General features: G+C 42.9%; 1 protein-coding gene across 1 annotated transcript in view; it reads right to left on the bottom strand.

The window, feature by feature from the left end:
- Window positions 1-1,206: 1,206 nt before the first annotated feature.
- Window positions 1,207-18,306, bottom strand: part of map1ab (microtubule-associated protein 1Ab) — a 76,871-nt gene continuing 59,771 nt past the window's right edge. Inside the window, exons 5-7 of the mRNA XM_084364618.1 lie at window positions 6,272-18,242; window positions 5,871-6,103; window positions 1,207-5,535 (exon numbers count right to left, since the gene is read on the bottom strand). Coding sequence (XP_084220744.1) covers window positions 5,380-5,535; window positions 5,871-6,103; window positions 6,272-18,242 — 12,360 coding nt within the window. The 3' untranslated portion in view covers window positions 1,207-5,379. The remainder of the gene's footprint in view (window positions 5,536-5,870; window positions 6,104-6,271; window positions 18,243-18,306) is intronic.

Here is an 18,306-nt window from a genome sequence, read left to right as displayed (position 1 = left end):
GCAAAAAGAAGTCAGATTGTATGTATGCTTATGAGAAAATGACCCTACGTCTCACTTGATTTATTACCTGGTAAACCGTTTGTAATGAGTTTATGGTCTGAATCGCTAGTTTTAAGCCTTCTTCAATACAGCATGATTTTCATTAAGTTGAATATCATCCCATTTAGAGGAAAACTACACTATAAAGAAGGGCATGCTATGGGGCTGGCAAACCAGGTACTTTTTTTAGAAGTGCCAGATCTGATTTAAAATTTTTTTTAAAAAAATCCCTGTCTGACCTGTAAAGCTTGGTATTATTTTCACAATTGTTCAAGAAGTAGGTCTTTGATTCTCCCTCTGCTTTAACAGCCTGTGTTAAAACTTTTTAATGAAATAGAAGTATTTTTGTACTTAGCAACAGACATAACCACTGAATGGGCTTATTAGCCCGATACGAGCAGGAATCTGGTTGTTAAAGGATACAGGCATAGAAATATGTAACCCCTGCAGCGCCACTATCTCGTCCAAATATGGTCACTTCTGGCCCCAAAAAACTAAGATGGTGACAGCTGTGATGCTAAACACGAGACTGCAAAAGGGTAGTTCACAAATCAGTGGGTGACGTCACGGTGGGTCAAGTAGTACATTTCTGCAAAACCACAGATAAGTTAAAACTGAACATTTGTTTTGGTTTAATTTTCTATTTCTCTCTTGCCACAACGCTGTTATGCTATGGTTAGGTTTCTGCACAAAACCCACTTGGTTAGGGTTAGGAAAACATCATGCTGTGACTTCAATTCCTGTTTTGTTTGCCACGATCATGGATGGACATGGTTCGAATTCCTGTTAAATTTGCCAGTTTTGTCGCCACAAACAGCTGGTAGTGTCCATTAAAATATCCATTGGCAGCCATGTTGGTTTGTAATACCACCACCACCCTCTGCATGTCCTGATGTGAAGGGTGGCTAATGGGCATATAATGTGAACATGATATGCCACGTTTGGTACAGATGTCGACCTTGGACGCATCCGTGGTTTGCAGAAACATTAACAGCTAATATTATATCTGGGCGACTGGGCGCATCACAGAGCATTATTTAAAGTGAATACTGTAATAAGTTTTAATAATTTGAGCAGATGTATTTAGTTACTCCCTAAATCCACTTAAAAAATGTAGAATGAAGTGTAAAGAGACAAAGGAGACAAACAAAACACTCATGACACATGTTTAGATTTCAATGTACTTTAATTGATGATCACCAGGCTGTTTCCCTTTTACAATGAATCTGCAGTAGTTCTAGTTTTACCAGTTAGATTTAAAGAGACAGAGAGATATTGAATATTGCACTGAGGAAGAAAAACATAACTAAGATTAATACAATGCAAAAAAAGAGAGAGAGAAAGAGAGAGAGAGAATCAAACAGAACTACTAATACAGCGTCTTCTTAACAACATGTTAATAGGGCAAACATTAAAAGCACAGCCCAGTATTATATTACTGTAGGTCATTTCAGTACCAGTTAAGACAATTAGCTTTTTTCAAATATACCTCTTTAAAATAGCATTGTATTTTTTTTATTATTATATTATTATTTCCATGTTAAACAATTACATTCAGGATTATAACTAAATAAATCACATGCAGAGAGATTAGATGGACGGATGACACCATGTTGTGATCAAATGATATCTTCATTTTAATGCAGGTATGGTGATGAAATTGAACTGAAAGATGCACGTTTTTTTCATTCTGTATCTTGTCAGCATTTGTGTAGTTTTCTTGGTTCGAGGAGTAGTTACTGTAGCAGTTTTGATCACACTGTCACTAAAATCAGCTAAAATGAACAGTTATTACAAGAAGGATAGTTTGTTATATCTTTCAGAGTTTTTATTCTTTCCAGAGCGATATGTACAAATCTGTGTACAGTACATAAATGTACATGTAGCCTTTGTTTAATTTTATTGATGGTTGTCTTTTGAGTCTGCATGTGTTTCAAGTCATATTCAGGAAAATGAAAAAGTTGCAGCTGCAGTTACTATTTGTCTGTTACTGTTAATGTTTGTTATTGGATCTCAGTTTCTTTCTGACACTCCTCTGGAGCAGAACCATAATTGAAATGACAATTTGTCAAAACAGAAAACAGTGCCTGCCCTTACTCTCCGTGCCATAACATTTATTTCTGTATAGGTTGTTGTGAATGGTTTTTTTTTGTTTTTATTTATTTTTTTCTCTATTGTTTTCGATTCCAGCAGCATTCACATGGTAGTACCAACTCTACATTCAGAAAAATAGATCTCCTGTATAGTGCATTCAGCTTCTGTATAGTCATACAGTTCAGTATTGAGTGATTCACAGCGTTCTACTGATGCCTTGAACATCTCAAGGCCGGCTATTTGGAATCTGCCAACTTAAAAACATTATTCAAAGACAGAACAACATATCAGACCATCCACAACATCTGATCCATACAGTGAAAAGCTTCTTCCTGGCTTTTTTGGACACACACAGCATCGAAGACGGGCTGAAAAGGACTTTTTGCTTGATCGATCGGTTTGCAAACACTAAGTCGGGAAATGTTTTCAAGGGAGTCATTTTGAGTCTTCACTGTCCCTCAGTGTGCATATATTAATGTGGCCTTCAGTTAATCAGCTCCCTCCACACTGAAGTGTTTGTACTTGTGCGTACCCAGCTGTTTAATACACAACCTGCATCAAACTCAGATTCTCTGCAGTGGGATAAGAAATGCGTAAAGGACAAGTATAATGCTGAGAAACTAAAGGGAGGCCAGGCAGAGCAGAGAGTGCGGAGGCCTTGGAAGATGAGTTATTATGAGAGTTTACGGGGAAAGAAAATGGCACTGGTCCCAGGCTAGCACAAGTTGATAAATGCTCTTGCCTTCTGTGAAGTTTTTCCATATTTTGAATCATCTTGTGGGAAATAATGAGGGTTAAACTGTGCAAGCAGATGATCCTCCCTGCTTTTAGTTAGCAACATCTTGACAATCAATCTGTCATCAATAATTCAAGCAAAGTCTTTATTGGAAGTCCAAGTTTCCCCATGCTTCGCCCAGCCTGGCCTGTCCACTATAGCTTCAAATCAGTCCTCACAACAACAAAATTAACAAGCACGTGATGAGCCATCTCTAGAAAATTTAAATGTAAACAGAAAATAATGAGAATTGCACTTGCTTCTCAGCTGAAAATTGGAGAAAATGAAACCAGAATGTCTTCTAAAAAGAAATCAAATGAAGAAATAAAACTCGGCCACATGTAAATTTGATGTGAGCTTCTCTCGAATCTGGCTGTGAACAAGCGGAAAGACCTTTCATACTGAACCCACTGAAAACTCACTTGCCACGTCACCGTCAGAAACTATTCTGTGTTATAAAAACAGCTACTCGGTGTGTATTATACTCTCACACACACAAAACTACTTCAGAGACATTCCTACTTTTATAACTGCGTCCAGTACAATCATAACCATCACATTCATGCTCGTTCTATAAAGATTTCTCTGGGATTAATATTAGTTAATTATTTTACATTACAATTTAAAGTTATTTCCTTCTTCTACGCCAACTCTCTGTGCTTCAACTACAATCAAAAATCCAACCTCTAAACTCTCCTCTCCCACTTCAAAAAAGTACATTCCTATTTGGTGCAATACCTGCTCTAAGACATTCATATTGGTTTGGCTAAAAGTGGCATTTCAGAATTAATTCATTTGTGGAATTAATGCTTAGTTATTTCATTATAGTGTATTATCCTGGGTTTGGATAAGGTTTGTGCGTGTACTGTATGAACTGATTGGTCCTCTATTTCAAAGTCATGTACTTGGTTTCTTTGATTTACCCTGGTTTCTGCCTCTGCGTCAAAATGGCTGACATGTCCTTAAAATATCCTTCTCTCTCCAAAACCACAAGCTAAAGGCACGTGAAAGAAGCCTCCTGTAACACACTTCACGCCATTTTTTTCCCTGAAAATCGCCCCAATAATAAATATAAACATTGCAGTTCCCACTGGTGTAACTTTCCCTCTGAAGGGACTTGCGGACGAGCTTCCGTTGCTACATTTGTCACAGGTCACTGCTTGTTTTGTCCATCGCTTCGTGAGAGACGGTAAAATGTAACTGAACAGGAGGAAATGACATAAATGTTAATTAAACCTTCTTAAATGCACAATCAAAAACGCTGCATTCACCTCAGATCGTAATTTGCTGCATCATCACAAAATATATCATTTATTTAACATAACCTCTGTATTGATATAGAAACATTTACCCTAATATGTATACTGGAGTACATACAACCAACAAAGACCATGATAAGACTTAAAGAGGAACCATTACATCCAGCAGAGATATGATTAGTGTACAAACGTCGTTCCTTTGTCTGGCGCCTATTGAATTCACTTGAGCGTAGACAGCCAAACAGTGTAGTAAGCTATCTACACTATACTGCATTCCACACTTGAATGCTGGCTAAAGAAAGGATTAACCCTATGCAGTTCTGAAAGAGTCCGAGCTAAAACGCAAGCATCATGCACCAGCAAAGCTGTGAAAGCTGAAACAGTGTCAACTTCAGGCACCTCCTAAAACTTCACCACAAATGACGAGAAGGAACGTTTAATTTTTTTGTTTTTTGTCTTTACATAACATCAATTTATGTTGTTATTGAGTTAATCCAGAAACTACTGTAGCGTGAGCAGAATTACAAAGGATGAGTTGTTGTTGTGTGCACAGGTGGAAAGGAAAGCTTCATATTAGGAAACTGAAAATATTCTACCCTTTTTTAAAACACTGTGCATACAATCTAGACAAATTATTGATTACTGATTCATTTAGGAGACAGTTTAGAGAAGTTAACCAATAAGAATTTTTGTTCTTAACAGTGTTTTAGCACTTGTTTTGGCCTTTCAGATAAGAAATTTGCCACTTTAGTGTATTACCTTTCACAAGTTAACTGATTTGAGCCAACAGTTTAAGAACTATACCTTACTAATCTATAGTTTGACTGTGGCATTATGCATTTGAGGGATAATTATGTCCATTTGTCTGGTAATATGAGGTGATTATTTTGAATTTTTAATCACAATTGTTAGTGCTAGTTTAAGAGGTGTGTTGGGGCAGACAGTTAACTCACAGAAAAAAACATAAAAGTACGTTATTAGTTGTGTGATAGCCCCACTGTCACAGAGCATAAACCCAGAGTTTGACTTTGATTTCAGCTAACAGAATCTAGCGTACTGAGGGCTGCAGCAAATGCGTTTGAGATTGGTACCATGAGAGAGCGAGAAGCTTTGAAGAAGCAGAAGCTATAAGCTCTCGCTCTACCTCCAGTGAGAACAGATGACAGGGAGGGAGAGGATGGGAGGGGGAAAGCACAGCGGAGCTCGTGAAGCTCAGAACTCGATCTTGCAGGCAGGGAAGGACTCGTCCTGCATGACTACGGTGCTGCTGGAGGCCAGAACCATGATGTTCAGGTCCTGCTGCCTCTCGTGGGTCTGCTGATACCAGTCCCGGGTCACCTCCGTGTCGTGGGTTGGGATCAGAGTCACCTGACGAGGACACGAAGAAACAAAATGAGGGGGCAGATAAAAAGGAGGAGGTGAAGGAGAAAAGAGAGCAGCCATAACTGAAGAAAATATATATAAAACAAATACAAGAATAGACACTGAAAAGATTGACATCACTCACATAAGCTATTAACATGTTAAATGTGAAGTTGGTTAGCTTAGTTTAGCATAAAGACGGGAAACGGGACATTGTTAGGTACAAACGGCACCATTAAGCTCAATTATTAAAACATTATATCATTTTTGTTTAAACAAGGCGTAAAGACTGGCAGTTATCATGTGCATGACTTTTTTATTGCAGAAATTGTGAGAAATACCTGTAAATTGGAGCCCCACTGAGCTTTGCCCTCTAGCAGGGCGTCCAGGACTCCGCGGCTGGGTTCACCACTGCCCGGGTCGTTCCCGCTCACCACGTAGTAAGCAGCTCTCACTCTCTTGAAGAATTCCTGGTCCACATTCTTGGCACTGCAGTGGTTGGGCACATAGGCCAGGTCGACGTAGACGGGAGGTCCAGGGGGGACAGCCGAGCTTGTTTTCTGGGAGTTGTTAGCTGGAAGTGAACAAAGATTTAAAAACCACATTAGGGTAATAACAGAACCTACAATTACTAAAATCTTAAGCAAGTTTTTCCTCAATTTACTGCTGTCGTTTATCAAAAATGTGTCTACAGAGCAAAACAACGGACAACACGTTGCACAATGACAATATCTTAACCCACCTGAACTGCTCTTGACACCATTGACCAAGCCTTTTCCAGGGTTGAGGATCTCGCTTTTGGAGCCATGGGTCTCAGACATCTTGATTAGCCTGGAGCTTCTGTCTGTGTCCTTCCTCCTGAGGGAGGCTGATCGAGGTGAGGCAGAGTCCTTTGAAGTCTGCTTCACTGGCGTAGAGGACCTCTTCCTGACTTCCCCCTTACGAGCGGGAGAGGCTGACTTGGGTTTGCCCTTCCTTAGGCCCTTAGTGGTCTTATGCTCCTTTTTAAGAAGTTTCTCTGTGCTGGTGATGTCATTGAGAAGAGCCTCTGGATCTACCATGCACACATCTGGGTGGGGAGGGTGGGGATGAGGGTCCTTCATCGGGGTCGGGAGGGGATCATGAGTCTTCTGAGCTGATCTTGGTGATGAAGGATGGTGTCCTCCCCCAGCTCCAGATGCAGATGATTTGTCCACTGGCAGATGTTCAGCGTCTTCGTCTGAGTCCAGATTTCCTTCAGCTGTTATTGACGGACACTCCTCAGTTTCTGGAGGGACGTCAGAGTCAGACTGTGAAGGCAACGATTCACTCACTGATGTCGGCGGTGTTTCCTCTCCAGCTAACGTCACAGCCAAGCCAGATGACATGGCACCAGGCAGCTGGTGTGCCCCCTGTCCAGCGTCTCCATGATAACTTGGAGGGTGGTGGCGCCTCTGCTTGTGTGACCTCCTTTTGACAGAGTGTTGCTCCTGATCATCCTCATCTCCTTCCTGAGAGTGGTCACTGTGCCCTTCTTCCTCACCCTCATCACTGGAGAGCTGATGAGGGCTTGGGTTGATGAATGAGGGAGAAAGTTCTCCTTTGCGATGTTTATATTCGCAGGAGGAGTAGCCAGTGTGGGAGGAAGAGGAGGAGGTGGCTCCTGTGTTCAAGTCAGATGGTCGATCAGCCTTCGTGGCTCCTTTGCTTGATGTTTCTGTTTGATAGGTATCTTTTGAGGAGGACGTAGAGCTACTGTGGACAGTGGCCATCCATTCCATTGCTTCCATTGCTTCCTCATCCTCTTCTTCCTCATCATCATCACCGTAGCCTGGAGGAGGGGCACTTGGGCAGTCATCAGGTCTCTGTAGTAGCTCCCAATCAGATATACTGCTCTTTCTCCTGACCTCTAACCTCTCTGATGGCTTCTCCAACAAGCTCTTCTCCTCTGCTCTTTCTGCTTCTCCTTTCTTAGAATCTTCTGCTTTTTCACACATCTTTGGATCAGCTGTTACCTTCTTCTCCTCTGTAACATCTTTACATGTCTTTTCTTCCAACTTCTTATCCTCTGTTTTCTGCTTGACTTCACTGTCTTTAGCGGTCCCTGTCTTTTCATCTTTTGTTTCTTTTTCTGACACCTTTGCATCTTCCTTCAAAGGTGCAATAACTTCCTTTGTCTTTTCCTCCATCATATCCTGTGTTTTCTCCTTTTTCTCTATATCTTCCTCTGTTTTGAACACGTCTGTTGTGGCACATGTGGTTTTGCTAGCTCCACTATCACTCGGTAGAGTAGCTGAGGCTGTCTGTTGAGTTGTTTGCAGCACCACATCAGGTTTAGACACAACAGTAGAAGAGGTGACGGTGACCGTCTTCGTCTCTGTGGAGGTTAGGGTACTTTCCACCACATATGACTCAGTTGTTGATGAAAAAGTCTCTTTTTGCTCAGCCACTTTGATTTTTTGACATTCAATACGGCATGGTAGTGTGCTGTCCTCCATTTCAAGTGTATCAGGCTCCTCATCTTCCGCTGACCTTTGGGACACCCTGTCAGTGGACTCAGCCCTTTGAAGGGGAGAGACATCGAAGCAAGCCTCTGATTTGGATGAAGTCTCTGACACCTTCACTGGTTCGGTACCTTGTAAAGATGGTGCTACGGTAGATGTTGTAATCTTAGTTTCTAGCATGTAGAAACTATCAGTGCTTGACTTTGTGTCCGTTTCAGGCTTTACAGAACCACTTTGATCCTCAGTCTGTTTGTCAGTGGTAGACATGACTGGGGATGATGGTTTGGTCTCATCAAACTGGCTGGGCAAAGACACTTTTGTTGCAGGTTTGGTCGTCACCTCCATGTACTCATCTCTCTGAAACCCTCCAAAGCAGGAGCTTGAAGATTCTGTGGTGGATGGCTCCTCTTTGGTTAGAGTTACTTCAGAGCTTGGTAGGGTTGTGGAAGTTTGACCTTTGTCTCCAAACTGTTGGCTCAAAGAGGCAGAAGTTGAGGCTGAGGACGAGTAACTATACGACGAAGAAGAGTATGTTAAGGTTGTGTATGTGCAAGATGATGAGGAAGTTTCCTCATGTTTTGTGGTCTTCTCATCTCTACTTTCTTCTTGGACGTCTCTTTGACTGTAATATTTATCATCACTTAGCTTGGATGGCTGGGTTTCTTTCTTCTCCTCCTTCAATCCTACTTGACGATCCCCACTGTAAAAAAGCTCAGAATAATCTCCAGATCTGCTCTGTCCGATATCGGCATAGCTGCTGCTAAGTGGAGGAGAGGGACTAGATGTAGTCTTGGACATGGACTCTGAATAGTCAGGTGGCAAAAAGCTGCCTGACAAGCTGCTGGTTGTTGTCGGTTGAGAAGTTTCCTTTGTCAAAAAGCTTGGCGATGAAGATGCTTTGTCTTCGTCTCCTCTTATTGACTCAAGTACGTCACAGGAGGCAAAATCCTCAGCCGATGACAACCTTCTCTTTGTGGTCGGTTCAGGAGACAAATGCTTTTTGTCTGTGTCCTCTTCTTTCTTTGTTTCAGGAAGTTTTGGGGCATCTGATGTAGTTATACTGCTTTCGTCTATTTTTGGAGCACAAGGGCCTAGTGACGCAGGTGGTTTACATACATCTTCACTCCTTGTCTCAGGAAGCTTGGATGTGGCGGTATCACTAGGTTTATCAGCCTCTTTGAGTGGTTTTGTTTCAGGAGATGGTGTTTTTTTACTCATGTCCTCCTTGTCTGTCTCTGTGACTTTAGAAGCCGAGGCATCATCAGGTGTTGGTTTACAGACCTTTTCCTCTTTAAGGATGCTTGATTCAGGCAACTGAGACTTTTTATTTGAGTCCTCTACCTCTGCTAATGTAGCGCTATCACCAGAGCTACGTCTGCATATTTCTTTTTCAGACTGTTCTCTGGCACCCTTTTCCATATCAATATCACTTAACTCCTCCTCTTCTTCCTCCTCCTCGTCCTCATCTTCGTCTTCATCATCATCAACATTGAAATCTTCCCCCTCTACGAGTATCCTTTTATCTATCAGGCTCTCTTTCCCTTCAGGAAAGTCTAACATGGATTTACAAGTGGCAGAGCTGCTAATTTGACTATTGTCAGATGCCAAAACATTATCATCTATTTCATGTCCTAAATATGTGGCAGCAGGTGAAGTTCTTGAATCACTTGAGGTTCCTTCTTTCTCTACAGGTGATGCTTGTCGAGGTAAAATGTCTTTTTCTGCAGGTGAATGCCGACCAGATGGAGATCCCTCTCTTTCGTGATCAGAGGACTCCATTTTGTCTTTAAGCAATTTTTCTTTCTCCTTTTCTGTTGTTTTCTTTTCTGTGAATTCGCCAAAGGCTACAGGAGAAGCCGAAACTTGGGGGCCGAGATCCGAGTGGCTCCATGATGGAGATGGTGTATCTTGTCTTAATGATGTGCCTGCTGATTGACCAGCTGCACTGGTAGAAACCTTATCACTTTCTTCTGTTGCCCCGGTTGTTTGAAAAGCTGCTGCAGCACCTTCGGTCATATCCTCTTTCTCTTTCTCTGATTTCTCAGGTTTGTCCTCTTTGGGACTGAAAGAGTAAGACTCAGCAGCCTGGGACATTTTGTTATCTTGGATTTCTACGGATGAAAAGCTCTTGTCAACAAAAGGTGTATCGGGTCTTTCTTCTCTCTCTCTCTCTTCCTCTTGGCCTTTCTCTCTGTCTTCATACTTAGGCGAGGCACTTCGGCTGTGGTGGCTGCTCCTTTCACTCTCTGTGAGCGACACCGGGCTGTAGTCGACTCTACTGAAGGACAGAGGCTCTTCTTTGTACTGATCATCGAGGAGGAACATGGCTCCTCCAACCTCTGCCTGGCTTGTTCTTCTGTTATCATCAATACCCATATCAGAGGCGTGATCAAAACCTAAAGAAACCTCACTTTCTTCTCTAGAGTCCAAGTCATGATCCTTTGGAATGGGCTTTTCATACGGCTCATACTTGGATGCGCCAAAGGTTTGCTTTTCATCATCAAGACTTCCACTGATTGTTTCCTTCTCTGAGGTAATTTTATCAACACTCTCCTTTTTCGAAGCGCTGCTGGCGTCCTCAGAATCTCTGTCCAGCATAAAATATGAACAAGGCTGTGATAATCCCGGAGAAGCCACCTCTCGCTCTCCTTCCATCTCCCTAACTGCCTCTTTGCCTGTTTTCTCATCCAGCTTGGTCTTTTCTGTAGCACCGACTCCTGAGCTCGTCTGAGACGGAATCTGTTTCTCTTGTGTTGGTGTTTCGTCCACACTGGATTGGCTCTCAGTGCTCGATAGCGTACAGCTCATGGGTTGACTCTCAGTGCTTGAAACTGTTGATAACACAGGCTTTTTCTCAGTCGAGTCTGACGTTGGGTCTGCTTTGGCCGCTGGGATATCAGACGCTGTTTCTTGTTTTGGAATAGAGGTTGTCTCTTCCTTTGAAGTGACAATATCAAAGGAAGGCTCTGGCTTGGCGAGTGGTGCAGGTGTGGTTTCTGTTTTCACAACATCTTTGCTTGCTTCAGGTGAAAGTCTGGATTCTTCTTTGCTGAACTCTTTGAAGTCTTCATCAATTGAGGGCTCCTGCATTGTAAGTGTTGGTATAATGATTGTGGTCTGTTCTGATGTTGCTGCTGTTGCAGATTTAGTTTGGTCACTTGTCTGTGGAGTTGGGGATAAGGGCAGACCTGCAGACGAGATGTCATGTTCTGATTTTCTTGGCTCCACTGACAAAGGTCTGGACCCTGCTCCTCCCATGCAAATGTCCTCCTCCTCTTCATCTTCCCTGTCTTCATCGGATGACTGAACCACAAATGCAGGTTTGTAATCTGACTTGGATGCCATTGCTGCGTCTTCTAATACTGTCTGTGCAGGCTGTTTCGTGGCTTTGTCCAGGTCTTTTTCTTGTAACTCCTCTCGCTCCCATTTTTCCTCTTTGGTGTGGTCTACATCAGAGTCTTTCTCAGTGATGTCATATGTCTTCGTGTCAGAAACATCCTTTTCTTTAATAACTTTTTCATCCTCTTCTGGTTTTGTCTTGTCATCTTTGATGTCTTCAGTCCCATAGGTGTATTCTTTTTCTTGTTCCTTTTCCATTTTCTGTTCTTTGCTGAGTTCAGCTACATGTGCATCATCTTTTTCTTTCTCCATCTTCTCTTCTTGACTAATGATGACCTTTGCTTCTTTATCTTGTTCTTTTTTCTCCTCCTGAATGTGGCTGGGAGACACACAAATGTCATCTTTCACTGGTATCACGGCAGCAGTTGATGTAGTTACAGAAGTGTCTTGCTGCATTTCTATCGAAGTAGCTGCAAAAGTTTCCTTTTCTTTTTGAGTTTCAGTAAGCTTATCAGAGGTTTCTTCATGTATATGCTTATCACAGATATCATCCTTTTTAGTTTTCTCCTCTTCCATGGTCTGAGCTGCAGGAAGATCTACCTCTTTTTTATCATCCTTCTTAGATTCAGGCTCAACAGGATAGTCATCTTTCTTGACGCTAAATGTTGGAGTGTACACCTCAGTCTCTGTCTCCTGTTTGATGGATTCAGATTCTAGACTGCCCTGTTTGACTTCATCCTTCATTTCCTCCTTGATGGTTTCATCTTTGGATGGCTCTTTCTCTTTCGTGTCCTTGGGTTGGTCAACACTGGAGTCTCTTTCTTTCTCCTTTTGTGTGTCAGGTTCTTTATCCTTAATTTCCTCCAAAATTGGTTTGTGGTCAGAGATGTCTTTCTTTTCCTCCTCTTTAACCTCCTGCTTTTCTATCTCTTTGCCAGAAATGTCACTTTTTTCCACCTCTTTCTCATCCTTAGTGGTTTTGACAGAAGTATCATCTTTGTCGGTTTCCTTCTGCTCCTTAATGGATACAGAATCAGCAATATCACTTTTGTCTTTCTCTTTTTCCATTTCTTCTTCTTTTACCTTAACTTCTTTATCATGAATTTCATCCTTCAGGATTTCTTTTGCCTCCTCCTTGATGACTTTCACATCAGATGAAACATCTTTCAAATCTACCTTCTTATCCTCATCTGCAAGGGATTTTACACCAGCAGTGTCTTTGCTTTCCTCCAATTTGTCAGGTTTGATACCAGAAATTTCATCTTTAACTGATACCGTATCTTCCTTGATGGGTTCGATAGCAGCACTAATATCCTGAATTGACACGTCTTCCTCCTTGGATGGTTTCACAGTGATAGTTTCTTCTTTGTCTTTTGCTTCCTCCTTTCCCTCTTCTTTCGTTGATGGGACAGCACAAATATCTTTACTGATTTCCTTCTCCTTTTCGTCTTGTGTGGTCAGTTTAGTAACAAAAGTGTCATCCTTCATGCTTGTTACATCCTCTGATGTTTTGTCAGCGGAAATACCTTTGCTTATTACATCCTCTTCCTTGACAGCAGAAGTGACAACTTTATCTGTTTCTTGCCCCTTTTCTTCCTCAATGACTGGTTTGACAGCATCCTTAAGTGTCTCTTTTGTGTCTACCTTCATTGATGTGGCAGAGAAATCTTCATCTTTACAAACTATTACATGCTCTTCCTCCACCTTGGCCAGTTGGATGGCAGCAGTATCATCCTTACTTTCCACTTGTTCCTTTTCTTCTCCAACGGTTGGTTTAACAGCAGAAGTATCTTCCTTACTGGGCAGTTTATCTGTTTCCTCTGCCTTGGTAAGTTTTATAGCAGCAGTATCATCTTTACTAGTGTCTTCCTTCTTGTCTTCCTCTGTAGTAGATTTGAAGATGTGAGCGTCATCCTTGCTTGTTGTCATATCTTTTTCCTGCTCCTTGGAGAGTTTGGTGTCATCTTTGCTCGTCTCTTTCTCTTTTTCTTGCTCTGTGGTTGGCTTGGCAGCAACAATCTCATCTTTACTCACTGTTTCATCCTTTTCCACCACTCCAGAGAGGCTGATGGTTGAGATAGCATCTTTACAAATCTCTTCCGCCTTCTCTTGTGTCATGGAAACAGTAGACGCATCACCCTTACTGATAATTTCTTCTTCTTTGGTGAGTTTAGCAACAATGATGTCACCCATCTCTTTCTCTTTTTCCCTCTGCTCATCTGTTAACGGCTTGGTAGCAGAAGCATCTATCTTTTCTATCTCTTTTTCTTCTTTCTTATCTTCGATCACTTTGATATCAGATGTTTCTGTCTCCTTTTTCTTCTCATCTTTAGCAGGCTCAGTAATGGGCATATCGGCCTTCTCTGCCTCTTTCTCTAGCTCGTCTTTAACAGGCATGATATCAGCAGCCTGGACCTTTTCAGTCTCTTTTTCTTCAGTCTTTATAGAACTAATATCCAAAGTATCACCCTTCTCTGTCTCTTTCTTCTCCTCTTCTTTCAAAATCATGCTATCGGAAACATCTTCCTTTTTAACCTCCGTCTCAGTGACCTCACCTTTGGTTTTGAGGGCAGAATCATCTTGTTTTGTATCTTGCTGCTTCTGCTCATCTTTGATTTGTTTAACCTCAGGAGCAACAATTTCTTTTTCTGTTTCTTTAGTAGTTTTGACTTCAGAAACTTGTTCTTTTTCAGGCTCTTTCTGTTCATCTTTAATGGCTATATCAGTGTCCTTTACAATTTGCTCCTCTTTGATAGGTTTAATATCAGATGTATCATCCTTTACTGCCTCTTTCTCTGCTTTCTCATCCGTGATGGACTTAACGGCAGAAACATCTTCCTGGATGACAGATTTCTGTTTCTGCTCATCCTTGATTTGAATGACATCGGAGGTGTCGTCTTTTTCTTTCTCCTGTTCCGCTTTGACAGTTTTAACTGCAGATTTATCATCATGATCATCGTCATCTTCCTTCTTATTATCATCATCATCATCCAGGAAACGACTGTCCGTCTCTGGAAATTTACCTGGAACAGGTACTTTAGGTTCTTTTTCATGAAGCCCTTTGTCAGCCTCTTCATCACTTTGTCCAGATGAGATGAGGGAATCCTTCTCTAACACGGGTGGCTGGACTTCTGTCACAGCTGCAGCAACAACAGGGGTCGTTTCTGCTTGTTTGCCTTCATCTTTTGGCACTGATGAAGTGTCTTTTTCTGGCTCCTTCATCACTGGAACCTCTTTTATGTCTTTCTCAGATGATTTGTCCAAGGATGTTGAAACTTCTATCTCATGCTGATCTGCTTTCTGTTTGTCAACATCTCCTTTTGTTTCTGTTTTTACTTCATCTGTCTTTTTAGTTTTGTCTTCAGTTGCTGTGACTACATCGAGTAGCTCCTCTTGCTTTTGCAGCTCCAAATCAGGGAAGACCTTCATCTTGTCTTCCACTGGTGACTGCCGAAGTGGAGAGTGAGCTGCACTTGGTGGTCCGGACTGTGGAGGAGAGGCCATTTTCACAGTGATATCATCCGGGCTGAAACAGCGATCTTCACTCTCTGAAGTTACAGAGTCTGATCCAAAAGGTCTAGTAGGCACAACAGAGGAAATATCTTTAGGTGCAACTGCATCTATATTCTCCTCTTCGACTGGTAGGTGGACTGGTTTGGTGTCTTCTATAGACTTTGAAACTGGAGACACTGAGCCAGCAAGCTTTTCGGTATCTTTCTCTTTACTCTGTACTAATTGGGATACAGCATAGCCCTCTTGGAGTTTTTCAAGTGACATCTCAACATTAGGAGTTTGGTCTTCTTCCTCTTCCTCCTCTTCTTCCTCTTCCTCCTCCACATCGTGAGCATCCGGAGCTTTAGCACCCATCTTCACTTCTGCAACAGGAAGCTGCAAGTCATCAGATGGAGACTTGGATTGTTTGTCATCTTCTAAAGAAGGTGGTGACAGAGTTCCTGCAGAGAGCGGCTGATCTTTGCCTTGGCTAGTATCAGATGGAGTTGACGCAGGAACGGAGGTTTTGGGTGGTTCCTCAGCTGTAGGTGCAGCGACCGATGCCACAGATTGGTCTTCGGCGATTGAAGTAGGAAAGGAGGAGATTTTGTCATACTCTGTGATGGACGTTGCAGAAGACACATGCTCCTCTTCTGCCAGCGGAGCAGTGATGATGTTGGTGAACACTGATACTTGCTCCTGCACACCTGGGATAAAACTTTTCTCAGTCATTGCAGCAGCTTGCATCTCTTTCATGCCGTGAATGTTCACAAATGATTCAGTCTGATCTGGAACAGAGATATCGTAGGCACCAACGTCGTATTGAAGGTGAGGTATCCTCTCCTCTGCCTCCTCGTGAATCTCCTCGTCAGAGATGGTCTGCTCTGTCTCAGAGTATCCGGGGATGGTCTCGTCCTGGATGTAGGAGATGGGTTCAGCAGCAGCGGCTCCTTGAGCTACTGAGGTTATGGGAGCTGTGGCCCCTGCAACATGTGACAGGTAGCCCTCCTCCTCTTCTTCTTCTTCGTCATCTTTGGCTGCAGTCAGAATTTCAGTGGTTTGGATTTCAGTGACCATTTGCTCTTCAGCTGCATCTTCAGGTCTGACTTTGATCTCTTCGTCTGCAATTACATCTAAATCTTCTACCTCCTCCAGTTCGGCTTTCTCCACTGCCTCCTCTTCCTCCTCTTCTTCAGTTAGAGTCATTTGTGGTTCAGCTTTTGTCATAACCATAGCCGAGAGATTTTCTGATTTCTCCATTTCTTCTATCTCATGTTTCCTGTCAAGCCCATCGTCCTTTGCCTCCTTCCATTTTGATTCATCCTCTTCTTCACCTATTCCCATATCTTCTTCCTCCTCCTCCTCTTCTGCTTTCTTTACAGCCGCTGGGGCCTCTTCTTCTTCCTCTTCCTCTTCCTCATCTTGTGTTGCTGCTCCCTCATCCTCAAACTTTTGGGCCTCTTCCATTTCTCTCTCTTGTGTCGCCTCTTTGTCATCAGCTTCTGGGGCCGAGACCTCCTTTTCTGGAGACTTTGTGCCGGGTGGAATTTCAGATGTAGTTTCTTGTGCTTCTTGCTTCTCTTGGATAAGGCTTTGTGCCGTCAGCTCCAATGAAACTTTGTTACTGTCTTCTGGCTCTGCTGATACAGCTACAGTGTCATCTTTTTTCAGTTCCTCAAAATCCTTGGTGAGGTCTTCAGGAGTTGAGGGAGCAGATATGCCCTCAACAGCTCCGTTCTCTACTGGCTCAGGTTGAACAATTTCAGGTTTTGGCTCTTCTTTCTTCGGTTCAGCAGGTTCAGCCTTTGGTGCTTTGATTTTTCCAGTCTTGGCTTTACTTGACACTTTAGCTTTATGTAATGTCTTTCTGACTTCTGGTGTAAGTGGTTTCAGGTCAGGCTTTGTAATTTTTCTCAGCTCAGGTTTGGATGTGTCCTTCTTTTTGTCCTCTTTGGACTTAACATCCTTCTTTTCATCTTTTTTAGAGGAGTCGTCTTTCTTTACTTTCTTGATCTCTTTCTTTTCCTTGTCCTTTTTCTCATCCATTTTTGACACCCTTTCTTTTGGGTGCTTTTTTAAGGATTTTTCTTTCATGAGTTTTTTCTTTTCTGGCACATCAGTTTTAGATTTGATAGTTTTAGTAGGCTTTTTCTCCTCCTTTTTCTCTGACATATTTTCCTTCACAGAGTCACTCTTAGCCTCTGTGGCGACTGACACATCGTCTTGTCCTTCAGTTTCTTTCTTTGAGGCCTTTGCAGTAGTCTTCGGTGAGGACTTAAGACTCTCTTTGCTATCTGTTCTTTGCTTTAATTTGGTTTGTTTTATAACAGAGGGAGGAGCCCCTGAGGCAATGTCCTTTTGTGTGGCTACAGGATAGCGCAAGAAGTCAAGGTGCTTTAATTTTTCCAGCCCCTCCAGGATCTTGTTTTGTGGTGCATTCCCAGGGAACAGCACTCGGACGATCTTTTCTGCAGGGTTGGCAGGGAGCCAGACGACTAAGGCTGTAACTGATGTCAGGTAGGGCACAGAGATTTCTCCTTCTTTCCCGTTGGGCAGCACAATGCCAGTCTTGGCCTTGCTGTTGCCAGCCCACTTCTGCATTAAAAACTGCATCTCTTTACTATCTTTGACAGGGTTGAGAATATACATGTCTAACCTGCCCACTCCCATCTTGTGGAACAGAGTAATGGGCTCAATGGTGTTGCTGACCACTCGACAGAGAGGCTCAGGTTTTATTCCTAGTTTGTTAAGGTACTGCAAAGTCAGTGAGGCCTCTTCGATGCTGCGTTTCACTTTAAGATTCGATTCAGGCATACGAAGCTTCTCTGGCACGTTGAAGAATACCACGCCCAGTTCAGGAGAGATCAGGTTCTTCATCCAGTCGCTATAGTTGGTGGAGCCTTGAGACTGCTCCTCCTCCTGCTCTGCTATCTTCCTCTGAAGCAGCCCATTGATCCCTGGGAGATTGTCAGCACCGATGTGTGTGAGCAGAATTGAGTCAATACGGTCCAAGTGACGAACCAGCTTCCAGAAGCATGATTTTCGCTCAGAGCCTCCATCCACTAAGATGTTGAAGCCATTCACAGCGAAGAGAGCAGAGTCTCCTCGTCCACCAGGAAAGATGTAGCAACATGGCTTGGACAGTTTCAGGAAGCCTCCGGATGTGGGTGGCTCCAGGAGGTCGAAAGGTGAAGGGACGTCGACGGTCTCAGAGATGTACTCTGTGAACTCAGTGACGCCCTCCATTTTGGGGAGAACAGGTTCAGGGTTTAGTTTGTATTCCAGGAACTCCCGCAGGGTCTGCTGCTGTCCCAGGGAGCTCCAGCCCACCTCCCCGCGGCAGGACACAGTGAGTGTAGCCTGCTGCTTGGGGGCTGTTGTGCCCAGTAATTCACTGACCTGCCAGAGGGACACACCCAGACACATCAGTCAGAGATGAATGACCAAATGTGGTGGACTTGTG

Source organism: Pagrus pagrus, assembly GCF_965226575.1.
Source record: "Pagrus pagrus genome assembly, chromosome: 10".
Lineage (NCBI taxonomy): Eukaryota > Metazoa > Chordata > Actinopteri > Spariformes > Sparidae > Pagrus > Pagrus pagrus.
This window is presented reverse-complemented; position numbering and strand designations above follow the sequence as displayed.